The sequence below is a fragment of the Hippocampus zosterae genome, chromosome 3 (genome assembly GCF_025434085.1).
Source record: "Hippocampus zosterae strain Florida chromosome 3, ASM2543408v3, whole genome shotgun sequence".
NCBI lineage: Eukaryota > Metazoa > Chordata > Actinopteri > Syngnathiformes > Syngnathidae > Hippocampus > Hippocampus zosterae.
In genome coordinates, this window is record NC_067453.1 from 28,389,335 (window position 1) to 28,408,078 (window position 18,744).

The following is an 18,744-nucleotide window of genomic DNA, read 5'->3' on the forward strand; positions in this document are numbered from 1 at the left end:
AAAATAACCTTAAGTGCAAGATTGTAAATAGCACTGCGATTTATCCATTTTGTGTTTATATTGCACTTAATTGAACGGTGTTTGTTGTTTTTTTTCTCCCCTCTTTCTTCTTTCTACCTACATTCTTGCTGCTCGAGACTGTAAATTTCCCCAGTGTGGGACTAATAAAGGATATCTTATCTTATGACGATATGTGCGGGAAAAAAAATATTTGCAATTTGTGTTTATTTTGATGAATGTTACTCTGATGAAGGAAACGTCACTATTCAGCAACATTACATTTTACTAGTTTGGATGCATCTCAAATACGACAGATAAAAAGAGATGTCATGTTATCTGCAATGATCACCTGTTGAGACCTTTTTGGTCCACTAGAGGGCGGAAAGCCCCTACTGGTTCTTTTTGCCTGCAGAGTCGACGCCCAAAAAACATGGGACGGGGCTATAACGTGCTGAAAAGAGGATGCCATTTTGTGTGGGGTAAAAACTACAAGGTATCAAACATTTCTTTTGGGTTTAACTGAATAATGCACTGCTTGGTAAAATTACAGGCCGGTTACTGCCGTAGCTGTGGTCAGTTGATTCCGTTTTTCTTTTGTGATATTCGATAGTCTGATTTAGTATCACTTCAATCATCTTGTCACGGTTTTATTTAAACTTTTAAATTTAAGCTTCTTTTATTCTTGGAATTTTGTCTTTATTTTTATTGACTTTATTTTGGAGTAGTAAGCACAGAGGTAACATGGCATCAATGCCGCTTCCATATCCACCAGACGACGGGTACTTCCTTCTTTATCTTATTAACCGTCAAATTTTTTTCTTCATCTCTTCTCTGTGTACTCCTTCTACACGGTGTCCCAATTGTCCAGACCGAGACACGGTCAGGGTTCCCACTCTATTTTTGAAATTGCTGTTCTTGGTCTTTTCCAGAACCATTTTGTTGGCTACAGTACAACTCAAGTTATCAAAACATTATTTAACAGTTAAATGTAAACCAGATTGCTTCACTGTTACCAAATACCATACCAAATTTGGGGAGGGGGGCAGATTTGGCAAATCGAACCTGGTCTCTGGAAACGCTGCCGTGTTCCTCGAGTGATGTTGTTTTGGACTCTCATTGGTGGAACCACCATTGTCCTGAGATCTCGAGGACTCCTACCCTGCACTGCAGGGGAAGGCAATGGTGCTCCCACAGCAGCAAATGTCGGGCGCCGGTTGCGGTTACTGTTGTCAAGGAAACAATATGGACTGTTGCCATGCGGGGACGTTGACGTGTTGGATGTAGGGGAGCCCTCGACAGTTTCACATCCGCTCTCATGATCATCATCTTCAGACATACTGGACACAGAAGAACAACAACTTGGTCAAAACTGGCTGTATTTTGAATCTTGTGGAAAATAAACAGTTCAATGATCTGGACAACATTCATTCATTCATTCATTCATTCATCTTCCGAGCCGCTTGATCCTCACTAGGGTCGCGGGGGGTGCTGGAGCCTATCCCAGCTGTCTCCGGGCAGTAGGCGGGGGACACCCTGAATCGGTTGCCAGCCAATCGCAGGGCACACAGAAACGAACAACCATTCGCACTCACACTCACACCTAGGGACAATTTAGAGCGTCCAATCAGCCTGCCATGCATGTTTTTGGAATGTGGGAGGAAGCCGGAGCACCCGGAGAAAACCCACGCAGGCCCGGGGAGAACATGCAAACTCCACACAGGGAGGCCGGAGCTGGAATCGAACCCGGTGCCTCTGCACTGTGAAGCCGACGTGCTAACCACTGGACTACCGGGCCGCCCGATTTGGACAACAAACACCCACAAATTAAATGAAAATAACCTGTTGGGTCTTTTGCGGGGTGACGCAGACGGGCTGGAGTGCAGAGAGTTGGATGCAGATGAACTGGTGCTGAGACTGCTGTCAGGACTGCTCAGCGAACACACTCTTTCCATAGTTGCACTGGTGTTTCTGCATACCTCACATACACACGGCTCTTGACAGCTACACAGAGAACAAAACCGGTTATCATTTTTTTTTTTGGGCCAGAATTCCAGTCTATTGTGGCATTTACAGGTCAATAGGCTAGGAATTCCAAAAATTGAAAAAAGAAACAACTGTCTTTTATCCTACACCCGGTGTTAAAATGTTATTCACGGTGCGCCTTTTGTGGGAATGAGTATTTTTCTCCTCCATTATGACCACTTAAAGATACTCACCCTCTTAGACAGCACAACTGCGGTTTGTCTTCCTCTACTTCTTCACCATCTGTTGCTTCACTCTGGATGCTGATCACGCTGGGCGTCGGGCTTGGCGTGTCACCCATGAGAAAAGTGGCATCTCGCTGCAGCTCTTTGTTTGGTACATCCTCTTTGAGGCAGTGCACTCCTTCTTTTGAATCATCATCGTCCTCATCCGAGTTTAGCTGCGTCTCCTGCTGGGTTCCCGACAGAGGCGCCTCCCGCTGAGATTTATCGATTCCTAATGCAGCCTGACCAACAACAGAGGCCATTTTGGGGATGTGAGATGTGTGGGTGTTGACTGGGTGGGACAGGTTCCTTTCAAAACACGAGAGAATGGAAAGATAGTTTCAGTTGGGTTTGAAGGAAACAGCTGAGCAGAAGCGCTGGGCGATATGGAAAAAATATACAATAAATATTCTCACCTACGGACTGTGCATTAAAATTTCGAGTACGATATTACATTAACAACCGATTCATAACAACAGAAGTCCCGGTACCCGGAACCCATATGCAGTAGCGGAAACTCAAGCTCGTCCTGCTCGATACAACGGAATAACTGTTCGCATGCTGCCATTTACTCTTATTGGATCCAAAACGACAACATTTAAGTGACTATAAGTCCGAGTTTTACTGAAATCGCGAATGGTTTAATATTTCGTGCATTTAAATTTAAGTCCTGTAAATCGTGACATCCAAACGGTCATGACCGTGGTAGAGAGAGTGGAATGCATCCGATTAGCTGCTCAGAGTAAATTTCTTGTGGCTCGACAGACAGTCGAGTAAACGAAAGTTTCCTGGAATGCTTTTACCTGTTATGCTAAAAAGCGTACGCTAACTGGACCGCTAATTAGAGAGAAGGCGAGTTCCACGGCGCTAACTATGGGCATCGAGGATTGCAAAGCGTCCCGTGGCTGGTTTCAAAAGTTCGTTGCACGACATCAGCTGAGCAATTCAACTGGACTCATCGACATGGCCATTTGTTTGTTCACAATTGAGAGTGATGGGACAGGGCAGCTCCCAATAGGTCAGCACTTATTCCGTTGTATGCTTTAAATATGTTTTCAAAGCGTGTAACCATTTCATTCATTCATTCATTCATCTTCCATACCGCTTGATCCTCACTAGGGTCGCGGGGGGTGCTGGAGCCTATCCCAGCTGTCTTCGAGCAGTAGGCGGGGGACACCCTGAATCGGTTGCCAGCCAATCACAGGGCACACAGAGACGAACAACCATCTGCGCTCACACTCACACCTAGGGACAAATTTAGAGTGTTCAATCAGCCTGCCACGCATGTTTTTGGAATGTGGGAGGAAACCGGAGCACCCGGAGAAAACCCACGCAGGCCCGGGGAGAATTTGCAAACTCCACACAGGGAGGCCGGAGCTGGAATCGAACCCGGTACCTCTGGACTGTGAAGCCGACGTGCTAACCACTGGACTACCGGGCCGCCTTAACCATTTCATCTTAGTGTATTATTTACATACAAACACATTTCTTTCAATTTTTTAATGACAACAGCTCAAAGCTTTTACATGAAAGAGAAAAACTGAGACAAGACCCGAAAAACTGCCGTCAGATCTAACTCAACCCAAATTGTGTTCCTCAGTGTAATGACTTCCTTATTTTTTTTATTCAAATTGCCACCCGCTGGCAGCTGTGTGGCATGACCAGAGTGAGTGCAAGCTTTTGTCGGTCAACTCAAGCTGCCTCCGTCATTGTTTTTATTCCAAGTTACCGTATTATTTGCCTAAGAGAGCAGATGACGTTAGACACGATTGGAGAGAGGCGGCGCACTACAAACCTTTCTATCATATCGCCCAGCTCGAAACAGGACTAAAGAAAACACTCACCTGTTGTGGTGCTGCCTGTTTCTTTTATTAGCTGACTGGGGCCAAACAACATGCGCGATGCCAATGTTGAGCGACTGATGCGCAGAGACAGCTGGCATGTGATTGGTCAGCAGTGGCTGTTGCATCAAGGTACTATAAGGTACTTTCCTGTGTTAGCCCAAAAGAGAGAAGAAAGCAAAATATTTTTTAGTCATATACTGCTGGATATACTGAATGCAAATGTGTTAATATGTGCAACCCGTGATAATCTCTTTGTTGCTAATTAATTTGTTTTCATTTGAGAAAAGCCGAAATGCATCGTAATAGACATATCACATTGTATCCCACCATTCATTCATTCATTCATTCATCTTCCGAGCCGCTTGATCCTCACCAGTCATGCGCCAATCCACAAAAGGCTAAAATATTGTTTGTAAAAGAATGATGTCAGAACTTTCATAAACACAATTCGGAGAGTTATTGAGAATTTACACCGTGTTCCTTCCTACTCGAGGTAAGATCTCAAGCCCAAACCCGAGCCCGACCCGGCCTAAAATGTCAATCATTGCTTCGGGTTGGGTTGGGCGGGGCTTCTCTCTGCTGACTTTTTAAAAAATAAATATCACTTTGATTTTGCTACCCAAGCGTCACAGTGCGCTGAGGCGTTTCGAGGCCGTGAATAGTTTGGCCATGAACCGTGGTTCTCAAAAAACAAAAAAAAAAAAAAAACAGAAGTCGCCTCATCACAACACGCACTGTACTAAACGCTTGCAATGACATTTCAAAGAACTCCTTCATGTCTCTGTCGAGTATTCAACCGTCATTGTTCTTCTTTGTCTCTCTGCTTATCTCTCTTAAAGTGCCGCAAAAGATTCTTAATGACGTACTGCTGCTGTGGTTAATGGCCCAATTTTCAACCCGTCAAAATGACGGATGGCCTTAAATTTTTCCGTCAACCCTTAAAAAAAAAAATCTGTCGATGATTGAAAATTGTCGGTTGATGTACCCTCTGCATAAACAGAAATACAAAAGATGTAAATGTTTGTACAGTCTTGTTAACTTACATTTTGTAACAAAAGACCCTTTCTCATCCCGAGTCCTCACAAAAAAAAATATGAAATTTCGGGTTTGCTTCGGACTCGGGGCCTGCAAATCAAGTTAATTGGCCGGGCTTTAATACCCACGGGCTGGGTCGAGTCGGGCTTGATTTTTATTTGTCCCGATCTTACCTCTACTTCCTACCAGTGGATACACGGAAAAAAATAAACACATAAATCGGAATTATTTGGCAAGCAAAGCCCAAAACTAGTTCAAAACAGAGGGGAATCCGGCCCCGTACATTTTGTTTATGAGCAAGGTTGCGGCGGCAGTTAGCTTCCTGTGGTTTGTCGTAACGAAGGCCTTTTCACGATTTTGTGGGAAAAATCTCGTCGTTACAATAAAATTTACCTTCTAAAGATGTTGGTTGGAAGCAAATTCAGCAAATGGAAAACGAATTACATAAAATAGGTAAGTTGAAATGTGAAGAGGGGTGAAAATGTAAACGGGGTATGTTCAAACTTGCAACTCACCCCCACTCGCTGATTCTTGGGGTGCAAAGTGTGCTGTCATTGGTTAGGGAAGACGTGGGTGGTGGGACGGGGTGAGTCGGGGGCACACCGACTGCAGTCATCTGTGGCCAGGCTGCTGGTACCAGGAGCTGCTGACCCCGATTAGACCAGGCTGGCTGCAAGACAAGAGAGAAATTCTCGGTAATTGCATTAGACATCTGATGTATGATATCTAGGGCGGCCCGGTAGTCCAGTGGTTAGCACGTCGGCTTCACAGTGCTGTGGTACCGGGTTCGATTCCAGCTCCGGCCTCCCTGTGTGGAGTTTGCATGTTCTCCCCGGGCCTGCGTGGGTTTTCTCCGGGTGCTCCGGTTTCCTCCCACATTGCAAAAACATGCGTGGCAGACTGATTGGACGCTCTAAATTGTCCCTAGGTGTGAGTGTGAGCGTGGATGGTTGTTCGTCTATGTGTGCCCTGTGATTGGCTGGCAACCGATTCAGGGTGTCCCCCGCCTACTGCCCGGAGACAACTGGGATAGGCTCCAGCACCCCCCGCGACCCTAGTGAGGATTAAGCGGTTCGGAAGATGAATGAATGAATGAATGAATGATATCTAATACAGCAACCATAAACATGCTTGATGTTGGGGTAGGTGACTCATCCCCTTTGCCCCCTCAAAAAAAAAAAACACCAGCAATAAACTGTTAGAATGTATATATTATGTATAGGAGAGAAGTTATTGTATGTCTCACCTGTGTTATTACACTAGGCCTCACTTGGAGGGCCTGAAGAGGAGGCGCCTGAGGTACCATGGGAACTGAGTACCTAACTGCTTGGTTAAGGTTACCTTTAAAAGAGCCATAAGAAGAAGAAGGAAAAAAATCAATCGCAGTAAAATTACATTTTTATTTCTAAATGATCTACTACGAATCAAACAATTTCTCGATAAATGTTTAGCACAGAATAAAGGATCACTTTGTCTTAATTGCCCCTGTAGCCGGTTCCTAATTATATTCTGTGAGGTGTGCGGGCAATTGCACAAAAATAATATGAGAGAATTGGCAGCTAACAGGATACAGCGAGATTAGCATTGGCTCCCCTCATGCTAAAAAAGTCATGACAGATGAATGATGTAAGCATCCTTTTTTGACTAAACAAGCAATCGTGCTCAAGATGTGCTCGTCAAGTGAACTCTGCTATTTGTTGCTGTGCTGTAGCCTGTTGAGTCATCCAGATACTGGAATTAGAAATGATTTTTAAAAAACTTTGCTCCATTTGTTTATTTGTGCTGCTTTACGTGGGTCACTTGCTCGTCTGTACAGGAAACAGTCTAGCTCACAGTCTTGTAGCAAAAAAGAAAAAAAGAATGAGGCCACGTAGTTTGTTGGGACTTATATTGGTATGCTTCGAATTGTCTTGAACAAAAGCAGCGTACAAAAAGGGCCCCGGTGGTTGCTTCTTTTGTACTTTTGGTGTTCAAAAGCATCTTGCAATATATTACTTGTGCGTCCGGATACATTTTGGGGGTGTTAACTTTGTTGAGCAATCGTGCATAGTGAGAAAAAAATCATTACAATGATAATTCTGTTCACATCAAGATGTAATAATGAGATTTTTCCTTCAGTTTCATCGCGACGATCTCCATACCTTGAATGTTGGGTGGACAAAGAAGAATGGGTGGGAAGGCGTCGCTGCATCCAAATTGACCATTTCTTGTTGTTAGAGCAAGCCCAGGATGCAACACTGAATGACCTGATTGCATAATAGGCTGCATTGCCACCAGCAAAAGAGAATAGAGTCAACTGGTGTTGGTGGTGTGTATTTTGGTGGCCGAAAGAAATTATGCCAGATACAACAGACATATTGCACACACAAAAAAAAAAAAAAATCACCTGAGTGTGAACTGGTATGTTGTTGTAGCCCAGCTGGAGGCCCGAAGAAGTAGAAGTGGAACCAACAGGTGGTCTGGTAAAATGAACGGTGTTCTGGTTCAGCGCATCAAAAACTGTACTGTTTGGACAGCCATTGCACATATCCATGATGCGAAAAGATGACTGCACACTGAAGAAAAGAGAGCAGAGTAGTAGTTAGATGAAGCGGCTCATCTACACTACCCGCCCCCCCCCCCCCCGCCACATCCCAACTGTACTGATGAGGGTAATTTGTCTACATTTTATTCATTTGGGTTTCACATTCAAAAGGCGAGTATGAAATAAGGGATAAAATGTCAATTATGTGTTTTAAATCTAAATCTGATACACCTAAGACTACTTTATTTGTAACTGAACTGGCCAATTGATATTTTTAGCATTCTTCTTTTTCGATGTTCCCCATGAATCGCTTCTTCAGGTGGAATGTGTTTCTACTTTTCTTTTTCACCATGATGAAATCCTTTGTTAATTTGAATATTTTTTGCACGTTGAAGCATCTCCCAGTTTCTTTGATTGTAATTTTCTTCAATTAGGAGACAAAATGTTCCTGCTTTTTGGCACAAACAATAGTGTGGTTTTCAAATAAAACAAGACGAAGGCACCGTTTCAGGCTCAACGTATTGAAAATATTGTGTTTCATGAATGGCCAAATGATTGGGCGAACCCTTTTTCCTTCTCTCATTTTCCGAACCGCTGTATCCTAACTAGGGTCGCGGGGGGTGCTGGAGCCTATCCCAGCTGTCTTCGGGCAGGAGGCGGGGCACACCCTGAATCGGTTGCCAGCCAATCGCAGGGCACACACAGAAACGAACAACCATTCGCGCTCACACTCACATCTAGGGACAATTTAGAGTGTTCAATCAGCCTGCCATGCATGTGCTTGGAATGTGGGAGGAAACCGGAGGACTCGGAAGAAAAACAACGACACTGTCGGAAAGTCAGCTTACTGGTGACTATGTGGGTGGTCCAGCAGATGAGTCATGGTGAGGAAAGGGTGAGTGAGGACATTGGAGGGAACAGTTCTGTCCTCTGCATCTATCAGCAGCATGCGCTTCAGCAGGGACACAAACTCTTTCCTGTCGGCTTTCTCTGCCTGTGTGTCGCTGCTGTCAGGACTCAACACCAAGTTCACCTGAAAGGAGAAATATGGGGAAACGTTCAAGTAAAAATTGGTTTTACAATCACTGGACTGAAAATACAGTGCAATATGGCTGAAAAGTATATCATAATACCAGTACCTATATTTCATGTTGATTAATAATCAATAAGATATGTTTTATTACCTACTCCAAGTAAGGATCTGAACATTATTTAATTATTCTTCAGTTATAAAACCTTATACAGTAATGAAGATTAATCAGCATTGCCTACTGAGAGAGACAAAGAGACTTGCGTTCCTCTAACTTTACGTTCTGACGGTGTCGCCGCCGTTAGCCTCCGGCTAGCTCCTGGTCAGCTATTCCCGCACAGTTTATGATCAGACAATTAATCGGTATTGATGAGGAGGAGTCGAGGAGTTTTTTTGGTCATGCCCAATCACCTCTCTCCTCGCCCTCCGTCCCTCCGGCGCATGTAGCAAACAACAGAAAAGAGTACGCCAGAGAGAGGCAGGCGAACAATCAGAGTCAACAGCTGGCCGACACACAAGGGAAGGTGCTGGGCGGGACGGCGAAGATGCGTAGCCAATCAGCTCACGGGGTTAATCCAATCATGGTGTCATGGGTCGGCGTGGCGCCATGCGTACAGTCATGTACAAAACCTCCGAGTCATTCAGCATTTCTTTCGGAATATAGTACTTTCTAAAAAGAAAAAAAAAGTGACGTAGTGAAGCCGCGATAAATGAAGCACCATATCGCGAGGGATCGCCGTTTGTAGAATTTAGATCACTTTCTTGTGACATACTGTATATTTAACCTTTAATAAGAGGTCAACGCCATTGTGAAAAAGTAAAACTGGTCTTAGGAGGTTGTGTTGTTGTTTCACAATGTAAGTATTTCATATTAGCCAATGTTGATAATTATTTATATTTTATTTAAGATTAAAAAAAAGCCTGACCGTTTGTGTGTCCATTGTATTGCAGTGTAAAATGCAAAGATGCACCTGCACCAGTGCAATCATCAACGCTTACTTGCGGAAGCGGCTAGCCCAAAACGGTATTGTTGACCGTTACGTTAACCTTCATTCAATGTTCATACAATACAAGTGTAGTGAACTAATAATGCCCTCTTGGAGTGCTCGCATCGCATAACAGGTTGCCAGGTGTACGCCACTGCGAGAATTTCATCTGTGCTGTATGTTGTACTGTACATAGAGCATATTTGACAATAAAGATGACCTTGACATACAGGCATTTTTATACTGCTATTGATGACGTGTCTAGCGTGATACATGTTGACATAGAATTATTGCCGAGCACTAAATGTTGGCTGTTTTGACGGAGGAATATTGAATCACTATTTAGGCTCCAACCTTACCCAATTCCCTTACGAACACGTGGACTTGTCTTTTAAAACTTACGTGTGCAATGTCGTCCAGACAGCTGAAGATGTATTTTCTGGCTTCTTTGGATTTCAGTCCTGTCTCTTTCTCATGCTCTTCTGTTGTCTGGAGAGAAAAAAAAAAAAAAACAGGCAAATAAAAATAAAATCGAAAATTCATAGAGATAAAATCTTAGGTATTAGTCGGGTTTTGTGATTCAGATGCGTTTTCTTTCTGATATTAAAATATACAGGGTGCCCCAAAGTATAATTTGCAGACATCTTTTGATTCTTACATGTAATATTTTTCTGTTCCGTTTTGAGGTTGAGCCATGCCATTGACCCAAACAGCCAAGCAATGCATAGCGGCTCAGGACGTATTTCCGGTGGAAAGGTTTATTTTCATCAGCTCGATTTTGTTGCATCTGCAATCATGGTTGTGCACACGCCGCCAGGTCCGTTAACTTGAACGAGTCAATTCAGGTGAATGAAAGCAACTCGGATGTTTCAATATACCCCGATTCTTGGGTGTATTGTAAAAACCATCCTCTTTCTGTCACAACCTGTGTGTTCCTTTTTGTTGACATCGTTAAATGTGAGGTGGCCATCAAGAGAAACGTGTGGGTCTATTAGAAATGGGTGTGGCTTTTTCTGTGTTTAACAAGAATAAAGAAAGATCTCAATCTCAATCATCCGATGACCTGGGTTCCCTCCTTTGCACTCTCCTCTTTAGCTGATTCCACAGGTTTTCATCGGGGTTGAGATCTGGGGACTGAGATGGCCATTGGATGAGAACGATTCTGTGTCTGGTGAATCATGTCTACAATTTTCAGTATGCGTGGGTTTTCTCCGGGTGCTCCGGTTTCCTCCCACATTCCAAAAATATGCACGGCAGGCTGATTGAACACTCTAAATTGTCCCTAGGTGTGAGTGTGAGTGCGAATGGTTGTTCGTCTCTGTGTGCCCCGCGATTGGCTGGCAACCGATTCAGGGTGTCCCCCGCCTACTGCCCGGAGACAGCTGGGATGGGCTCCAGCACCCCCCGCGACCCTAGTGAGGATCAAGCGGCTCGGAAGATGAATGAATGAATTTTCAGTATACTTCTGCAATAAAAATGTCATTTGTTTTAAGGCTCTTGACATCTTAACCAGGGGTGCCAATAATCACGGAGGGTATGTGTACTGTATACGTATTGTATTTTTATGAATTGGCAGTAACCAGCGGTCTTACTTCCTTAAAATGGGGGTGTGCAGTGGAGTTTCTGGCTGCATCGAGTAAAGAAAGCCAGGCCATTAACCCCCCCCCGCCCCCCTCAACCAGTGTCCTACAACCACCTTGGAAAAGGTTTAATGGAGCCTTTTCATTGTCGCTGCATGGCCTCGAAAAAGTGACCACACAGGGGCGAAACAGGGTGGGGTTTTTTTTGGGGGGGGGGGGGGGGGGTAATGGAAAAGTGGCATTTGAAGGCACAAGTTCAGTTTGATTAAAACCGAGGACTCTACGAGGACAAGATACAAGATGGATTTATGCCTATTTTCGTTCGTGTGCATGTACCTTAAGTCTCCAGGAGGGGTAAGGAGATTCTGACTCTTTACAGAAGAAACGGGAGGTCTTGGTGCCCTTTTTGAGCAGGTGCTCCGGAGGTAGGCCTTGGGTCTGGGAGATGTAGCGAATCTGAGCAAATCAAGACAGAAAATAAACATCTATATATATATATTGCGCGTCATCCCGCACGCGGTCTGTCCTTCCGTCTGTCCCTTTTCAAAACGTACCTACTTCACCGCGCCGCTGCGCGCCGCTGCGCGCCGCCACTGCGCCGCTCAGGCAGTGGCTCACTACGATCGCGCGGGCATCTTAGCGAAAAAATGTTGTCTACCCACAAGCATTGCAATGAAATTGTTAGTTATTTAGTAGAGCTAAACATCTCTTTATTTTCGCGATAAGCAATGAAGATGAACAAAAAGTTGAACCAAGCAACAACACTTTTGTGGGCCGAAGGCCCACCTTACCAGCCTTCCGCAGGAACTAGCTGATGAACCAGCTATTGTTTATAAAACACGACCCTTAAAGAGCAAAATGTAACTCCAGGTGTTTCCTTTATTTTTTTGGACAGTTTATATTTTGCAGTGTCGAGTGGCAAGCACTCAGCCGTGGCATTGGGCACCAAACTTTGGGGGGCTCAGCATGCAAGTGAAAGCAAGTCCTGGCATGGACAACTTTGACTCCTGCTTAAACATTTTGTGAACAAGGTGACTGCTCAACTTTTGCTTTTGTTATTTTTCATGTGACAACAAGAGTGACTGAGAAAGGTTCTGGGACGTCACTGTGTAACTAGATGAGTTCAGCATTGTTTGTGGGTGGGGCGTAGCATCTACCTGTGTTTGAAGTAATTTTTTGAAAAAAATCCGTCGCTGTGTAGCTTTCTTTGCCAATTTCCCCTGGCTAAGCATCCAAAACAAACCAAGTAAAAATTTTGTTTTTAGGGCTAAATGTAGCTATTGCAGCTTTTAATCAGGCGCGTTTCATAGTTCGGAACTTCTTAACCACAACATAATTGCAGAAAATAAATATTGTGAATGTGTTCGAGAAGAATATTACCTGATCATATTCCAAAGCACCGGGGTAGAGGGGCCAGCCCAGGAAGAGCTCTGCTATAACGCATCCCAATGACCACATATCAATCGCTTCAGAAAATGGCAGGCCCAAAATAATCTCTGGAGCTCTGAAAAAGAAATTAGGTCATTACCAGGTTAGCTCTTGTAGCTGCTCACAACAAATTTAGGAGAGGGACTCACAAGAGATCATGTGACAGGACCTGTCAAAGATGTTTGCTTGGCAACACTTGATTAATGGTCTACTTTTAGGCGAACGAGATAGAGCAACTTCTCATGCAGGGGAAAAATAGATTCAGAGGTGTCTCGCGGTGCAGATGTAAATGCTTTACAATCATTTTTTTGATATTTCAATAATGCTAGTGAATGGGGAGAAAAGGTGCAAATGCTGAGGCTGACAGGGAGTCAATATGGTGCAAATGATCTGAGAAAACCTTTGCCAAAGGGGTGTGTAACTGGGTATCTCCCAAATGAAAGACAATTCAATACATAGCTCGACATATGGGATATGACACAATTACATTTTCAAGTGGAAAAAATTCCCCCTGCGACCCTAGTGAGGATAAAGCGGTTCGGAAGATGAAAAAGTGGAACAATTCGCTTCGATGGGTATATGGTGCTGCTGTAGTTTTTGTCATGCCTAGAACTATGTAACGCAGGGGTTCGCAATTATTTTCCCGGGGGGGTCGTTTTCGACTGCATCCGATAAATTTGACAGGCTGCACAGACAAAGTGCCCCTGCACAAGAAGATAGCGTGGCTCAATTTCTCAATTCAAGCAAGACTAGTAAACACTTGTACACCTCTAACAGTAGTATGAGCCAGTTGTAGTAATAGTGCTACAAATAGCAGCCACTGCTGTGACGATCACAGGAGGAAATGACAGTTACCAAGCAACAACTGGACCAAAGACTATAATAAAAGGAGTATGATCATAAATAGGGCCACTGCTTACCATCATGTGTGTGTCAAGATTCAAATAGGTGTCTATTTGAATGTATGTCCCGTTTACAGCACCATTATTTTTTTTTCTGGCCTATTTGCCCAGGAAGAGGGAATAACAGCCGTTTCCTGTCAACTCCATAACAGGAAGAAGCTCGATTATGTATGCAACAATGACGCCGTTTTTGTTCACTCAATACAAAACAACGTGCATTGTTTTGTGTTCTGATAATGAGGAAGAATCTCATTGAAGATGATTTCTCAAACATCGGTTTTTCCTTTTTGTTATAGTCCTATACTCTGCTCGATAAACAATTACCCCACATACACAGATGGCATCTGAGTTTTGCGAACTTTCTTTGCACGATTTAAATGTGTTTGTTAAGAAATCAGAGAGACATGTTTGTAGATTTCTGGAATGCAACCCATCCCTGAGTATTCACTGAAAAACTCACCCAGAGCACATTTACCTAAAACATTCAGTCACTGTTTTTGCGAAGGCCTAAGAAGGAAATGTAGAACTTTGGTCTCATCTTTTATCATTCTTGTGCTGTTGTTGTAAGGTGAAATCCATCCATCCTCATACGCCTACTGTCATGCGTGAAGTCATGTTAGTTTGTTCAGCATGTTGTTTAGGCTAATATTGACTGTATCATGTAAGGGTGGTTTGTGTGGAACACTTCAACTAATGAACATAGTTGTTCATGTCGAATGGGTTCATGATTGTGTCCATTCTAGATGTATGGTATTGATATTTAACTATCTACTTTGTTGTAATTGCTTTGCCGCCCCTTTGTGGCATGTTAAGAGACAATTACAAACTTTTTTTTTCTTGTGACAAGCACCGAGTCAACGTGGCACTACGTGGGTATTTGAAAGCTGTTACCAACATGAACCCTTTAAACCAGGGGTGTCCAAACTTTTTGCCAAGGGGGCCAGATTTTATGTGGTAAAATGTCGGGGGGCCGACTTTGGCTGACATTCTTTACATTGAACAACAATATTGTTCAGCAAATTTTAGTAAGCCAGTCCGTTTCACATTTCCATTTTTATTTTAATTTCAACAATCTTAAGAATTTCTTTTGGTTCATTTGAAACGGGTATATCACATGCAACTGCTTATTCACTTGACTTTTTCTTAAACAGAAGTCTCCTGAGTGCAAATTGATTGATTTGAAACATAAAATGTATCACCATGACTTTTCAATAGTCACAAAAACTTTGACTCGAACAACAGGGAAATGAACAAGCAATACACATATCCACAACTGCAAGGATCATTTGAAATATGACATATCAGTCAATATAAACACGGAGTGATGTCTTGTTAACTCGTGAGTGATGCCCTCTAGTGTCTAAATGCTATTACTCATTTAGCCACTAGAGGGAAGCAGTACTCTACGAAACATCACTCACCAGTCTACGAGACCTCAGTCAATGCAACGGGCCGAGGGCCGGATGAAATTCGACCGCGGGTCGGATTTGGCCCGCGGGTCGGACTTTGGACATGCCTGCTCTAAACTGTTTCAGATTCGTTTTCACAAAGAATGGGTTCCAATTCCAACTTCTCCATCTACATGACCACAATGAGTGTACCTGCTGATATTAAAAAAAAATAAAAAAAATTGAGAAAGGAAACAAGCACATCCTTTCCCCCAGTTACCCAACAGTGTAATAAAAGCCAAGAGGCCTCAGTGTTCCCATGCCATAAAAGCTCATCATAAAGCACAAACATAGTGTCACAGCATGAACACATGCAAGCATGGTTCCAGAACTAACTAGTCACATAACAAGAGAGCAACCGTTAGGACAACATGTACACAGCTCCCAAATGAAGTTCAATGATATTTATTTCATGTGTGTTGGTCCATTGTCATGTCCCAAAAGCTACAAAATAAGACGATTGGGGCACATGGGTAATCCAAGTTTAATGAGTAAAACTAACTTGCCGATGCCAAATAAAAACTCTGCCAGAAGTGCATATGGAGACTCGCTAGCACAATGCATGAGTCTGTTAACCACATCAAGTAACGGAATACCCAAAGAAGCTAATCTAGAACATGAAAATGATCTTCAGTTTGGTGTCCCTGCAACTGTGGCTGTGAGAAAGGTGATCACCTTGTACGTCAGTGAAATCCCACCCCAGAGCAAGCACTGAACTTTCTGCAACCTGAACACATACTGGCTGCACAATCCCATTATTGATGTCAAAAGCGTGGAACCAACTTTCATTCTCGAATCCTTTTGCAATATGTGGGTACAAGGGGAAACGCACGTGGCTTCTTCACATGACATAAGATCAAAATCGCATGCATGCTGAAACATTGGAATAAGGACCGACAGTATTTGAACATAGTATGACTCAGAGGAGATCACTGAGGAGCTTGCTGAGCATTCTACGATATTCTTCCCTTCCACATGATCTGCTGAGCTGAATTATTTACATAGCTCGGTGCTCCACTTACAATATGTGAGCTGGTTTTACATACCTAATCTCCAAATGATCATACCGTCACATTCAGGCGTGCTACAATGGCAACAACAATCTTAATTTGAGACATCTCACAAAAAAAATGTATAAGCATGGTCCTATTTGCTGACGTGTAATCGTTGCAATTGGCATTCCGTGATAAAGATTTACTGTGACTGAAGAAATATTTGAAAAATATTTTGCTGTCACAACTCTTTCCAATGAGCAGCAGCTCACAAAACTAAAAGGTCACTTGTTTTGTATATCTTTAAAAGAAGACAAAAAAGGGAAACGATACCATGGCAAAAACTTGAACCGTCGCTAAAAAGCAATGGCATTTTTGAAATACTGTAGTCTCATTTGTATTAACCAAACCAAATTTGTATTAACCAAAAAAAGCATACAAATTTGAATTACAATGCTTTCAATAACACAAACATACCCACACATTTTGGACATTTTTAAACATGTTTATCAGAGTGACTGCACCGTATGTACTAGTAGGAGCATTAAAATGTGCACTCATGCTGTGCAACCGGATGAATTTTTTACCAGAACATGGTGGGGGGGGGGGCTAAAAAAAAAATGGATCATTTGCGCACTTTCAAACCATGAAGATACCAACACATTGCTCGAGCTCAACTGAGAACATACAGTCTCGTCTGGTAGTTACAGTGAGGGTAATACTGCGAGCATTAAGGATAAAAGCACTGGTAAAAGTTTGCTCAGAACCTTTTAGGTTGTAGCACACTATTTTGCAGGTTGCGCATGGTGGGTGTGTCAGAAATCTGAGTCGGAGAATGAGCAAACATGTCCAAGCTAGGCACCATAAAAACATGCTCCTATGAGTACAGATGGCCTTTTTTTTTTAAATAGCTTTGTTTGTTTGATTGTTTTTTAAGTTCCAATTGTCTCCTCAACCCTGAATTGGTTGCCAGCCAATCACAGGGCACACAGAGACGAACAACCATCCACGCTCACACTCACACCTAGGGACAATTTTAGAGTGTTCAATCAGCCCGCTATGCATGTTTTTGGAATGTGGGAGGAAACCGGAGCACCCGGAGAAAACCCACGCAGGCCCGGGGAGAACATGCAAACTCCACACAGGGAGGCCGGAGCTGGAATCGAACCCGGTACCTCTGCACTGTGAAGCCGACGTGCTAACCACTGGACTACCGGGCCGCCCTTCTTATTTAATTTGGTCCATGAAAATGTATTCGCATGAAAATGAACTTAAGCACTGACATATTTGGGTCCTTGCATTTATTTTAAAAATGTGCACACGTGTATGCGTGTGCAATGTGCATTGTCCTTAAAAATGGGTCATTTGATTTATTCTTTGAAGCATTACGATAGATAGCTAGATTGATCAAAACGCTCCCATGGCATTCTTGACAGAATGAAAACATTGGGAAATTTTTTTAAAAAATGGTCTAGGAGGTGACTTTCGATAAGTTGGCAGCTCTGTGAATGTGATGCGGTCAAAATTTTGTTTTTACTTCATTGTGTAGCCTACGTGAAATATTCAACCTTTGGAGCTGGTACACAGTGGTACATTACATGAGCACACCCAGGCACACACAGGAATGTCTAAATGTTTTTCTTGGATCCAAATAAGGGTTGTTCACAAACACCACATTCTTCGGCAGACGGGCATCCTATAAATGACCTCCCCATCACTAACTCCCCACTCTCTAAAATTGTCCCCTTTTCACTGAGCAATTGTGCCATTGCGCAATGTCAAATGCAAACAAAGAACCAGACAAACTCAACAAGTACAAGCGACACATAAAGCTCTACGTTACGCAACAACAAAAGCTCCATGCAGGGCGTCGACGTGACAATCTGGCTTTCACCGATTTTTACAGTACACTTTGTATTTTAAATTTTGGTTAAACATGTTACTTCAAGTCCACATAATGGGCTGAAGTGTGTGGGATTGAAGAGAACGAGAATGTTTTTTTCTCTTGGTGAACAAGTACAACTATACAGAACACAAATGGAAGCCATTGCTCACATGCTCCAAATCCATGAGCCGTACTTGCTTCGACTTGTTGCAGAGAGCGAAAGTGAATCGAATGGCATGCCTGTTGTATGGTGGTTGGAGCACAAACACTGTGCTTTGGATAACGTGATATACACATTTCTGTCAAGGCACATGGCAAAGAACTTTGCAAGGAAAGAAACATCAACAAGTAGCAAGGGGAAGGAGAGAGAGAGAGAGAGAGAGCGAGAGAGACTGTAGAGTTTAAGCTTCAAGGTATGTATGGAAAGTTGCCAAGCTGTATCAGTTGTTTTCTCTCTTATTAACATATCTTTTATTAACATATCTTTTATGAACACACACACGCGTGCACACACAGCAAGTGTATCGAGGCATATTTCCAGCAACTACCACGCCAGTGTTCTCAAGGTACAAGGTGTTTGCTAATTGCGTCACAAGGCTAATGGCTTTGAGAAAACCCTTGTGTACTCATGTTAACATGACCAAAACGAGTTTAGATCCTTAGAAAAGCTATAAAACTACCTTCCTTTGAGCAGTTTGACCATCTGGAGCATCACATTTGTGGGGTCTATGGCCAGAAAACAAGAACTTTCATGTGAGACTCAACAGCCTATTGTTGTTCTTAGAAATGAAAGCTATGCGAGATGTTGTCAAGAAACTAAAGATTACTTCTACTTCCTTAAAAC

The 18,744-nt window shown here is 43.1% G+C and overlaps 1 protein-coding gene and 1 long non-coding RNA gene across 7 annotated transcripts in view; one reads left to right on the forward strand and one right to left on the reverse strand.

Annotated features, from left to right (window-relative positions):
• The window catches only part of LOC127598387 (uncharacterized), a 182,553-nt gene that overhangs the window by 139,085 nt on the left and 24,724 nt on the right, over positions 1 to 18,744 (forward strand). The gene's annotated exons all lie outside the window — the stretch shown is intronic.
• hipk3a (homeodomain interacting protein kinase 3a) overlaps positions 1 to 18,744 on the reverse strand; it is a 32,409-nt gene that overhangs the window by 4,934 nt on the left and 8,731 nt on the right. Inside the window, exons 5-16 of the mRNA XM_052061996.1 lie at positions 12,626 to 12,749; positions 11,582 to 11,701; positions 10,068 to 10,154; positions 8,498 to 8,682; positions 7,512 to 7,680; positions 7,267 to 7,387; positions 6,372 to 6,466; positions 5,641 to 5,795; positions 4,091 to 4,237; positions 2,217 to 2,555; positions 1,840 to 2,001; positions 1,063 to 1,337 (exon numbers count right to left, since the gene is read on the reverse strand). Of these exons, the coding sequence (XP_051917956.1) occupies positions 1,063 to 1,337; positions 1,840 to 2,001; positions 2,217 to 2,555; positions 4,091 to 4,237; positions 5,641 to 5,795; positions 6,372 to 6,466; positions 7,267 to 7,387; positions 7,512 to 7,680; positions 8,498 to 8,682; positions 10,068 to 10,154; positions 11,582 to 11,701; positions 12,626 to 12,749 (1,979 nt within the window). The remainder of the gene's footprint in view (positions 1 to 1,062; positions 1,338 to 1,839; positions 2,002 to 2,216; positions 2,556 to 4,090; positions 4,238 to 5,640; positions 5,796 to 6,371; positions 6,467 to 7,266; positions 7,388 to 7,511; positions 7,681 to 8,497; positions 8,683 to 10,067; positions 10,155 to 11,581; positions 11,702 to 12,625; positions 12,750 to 18,744) is intronic.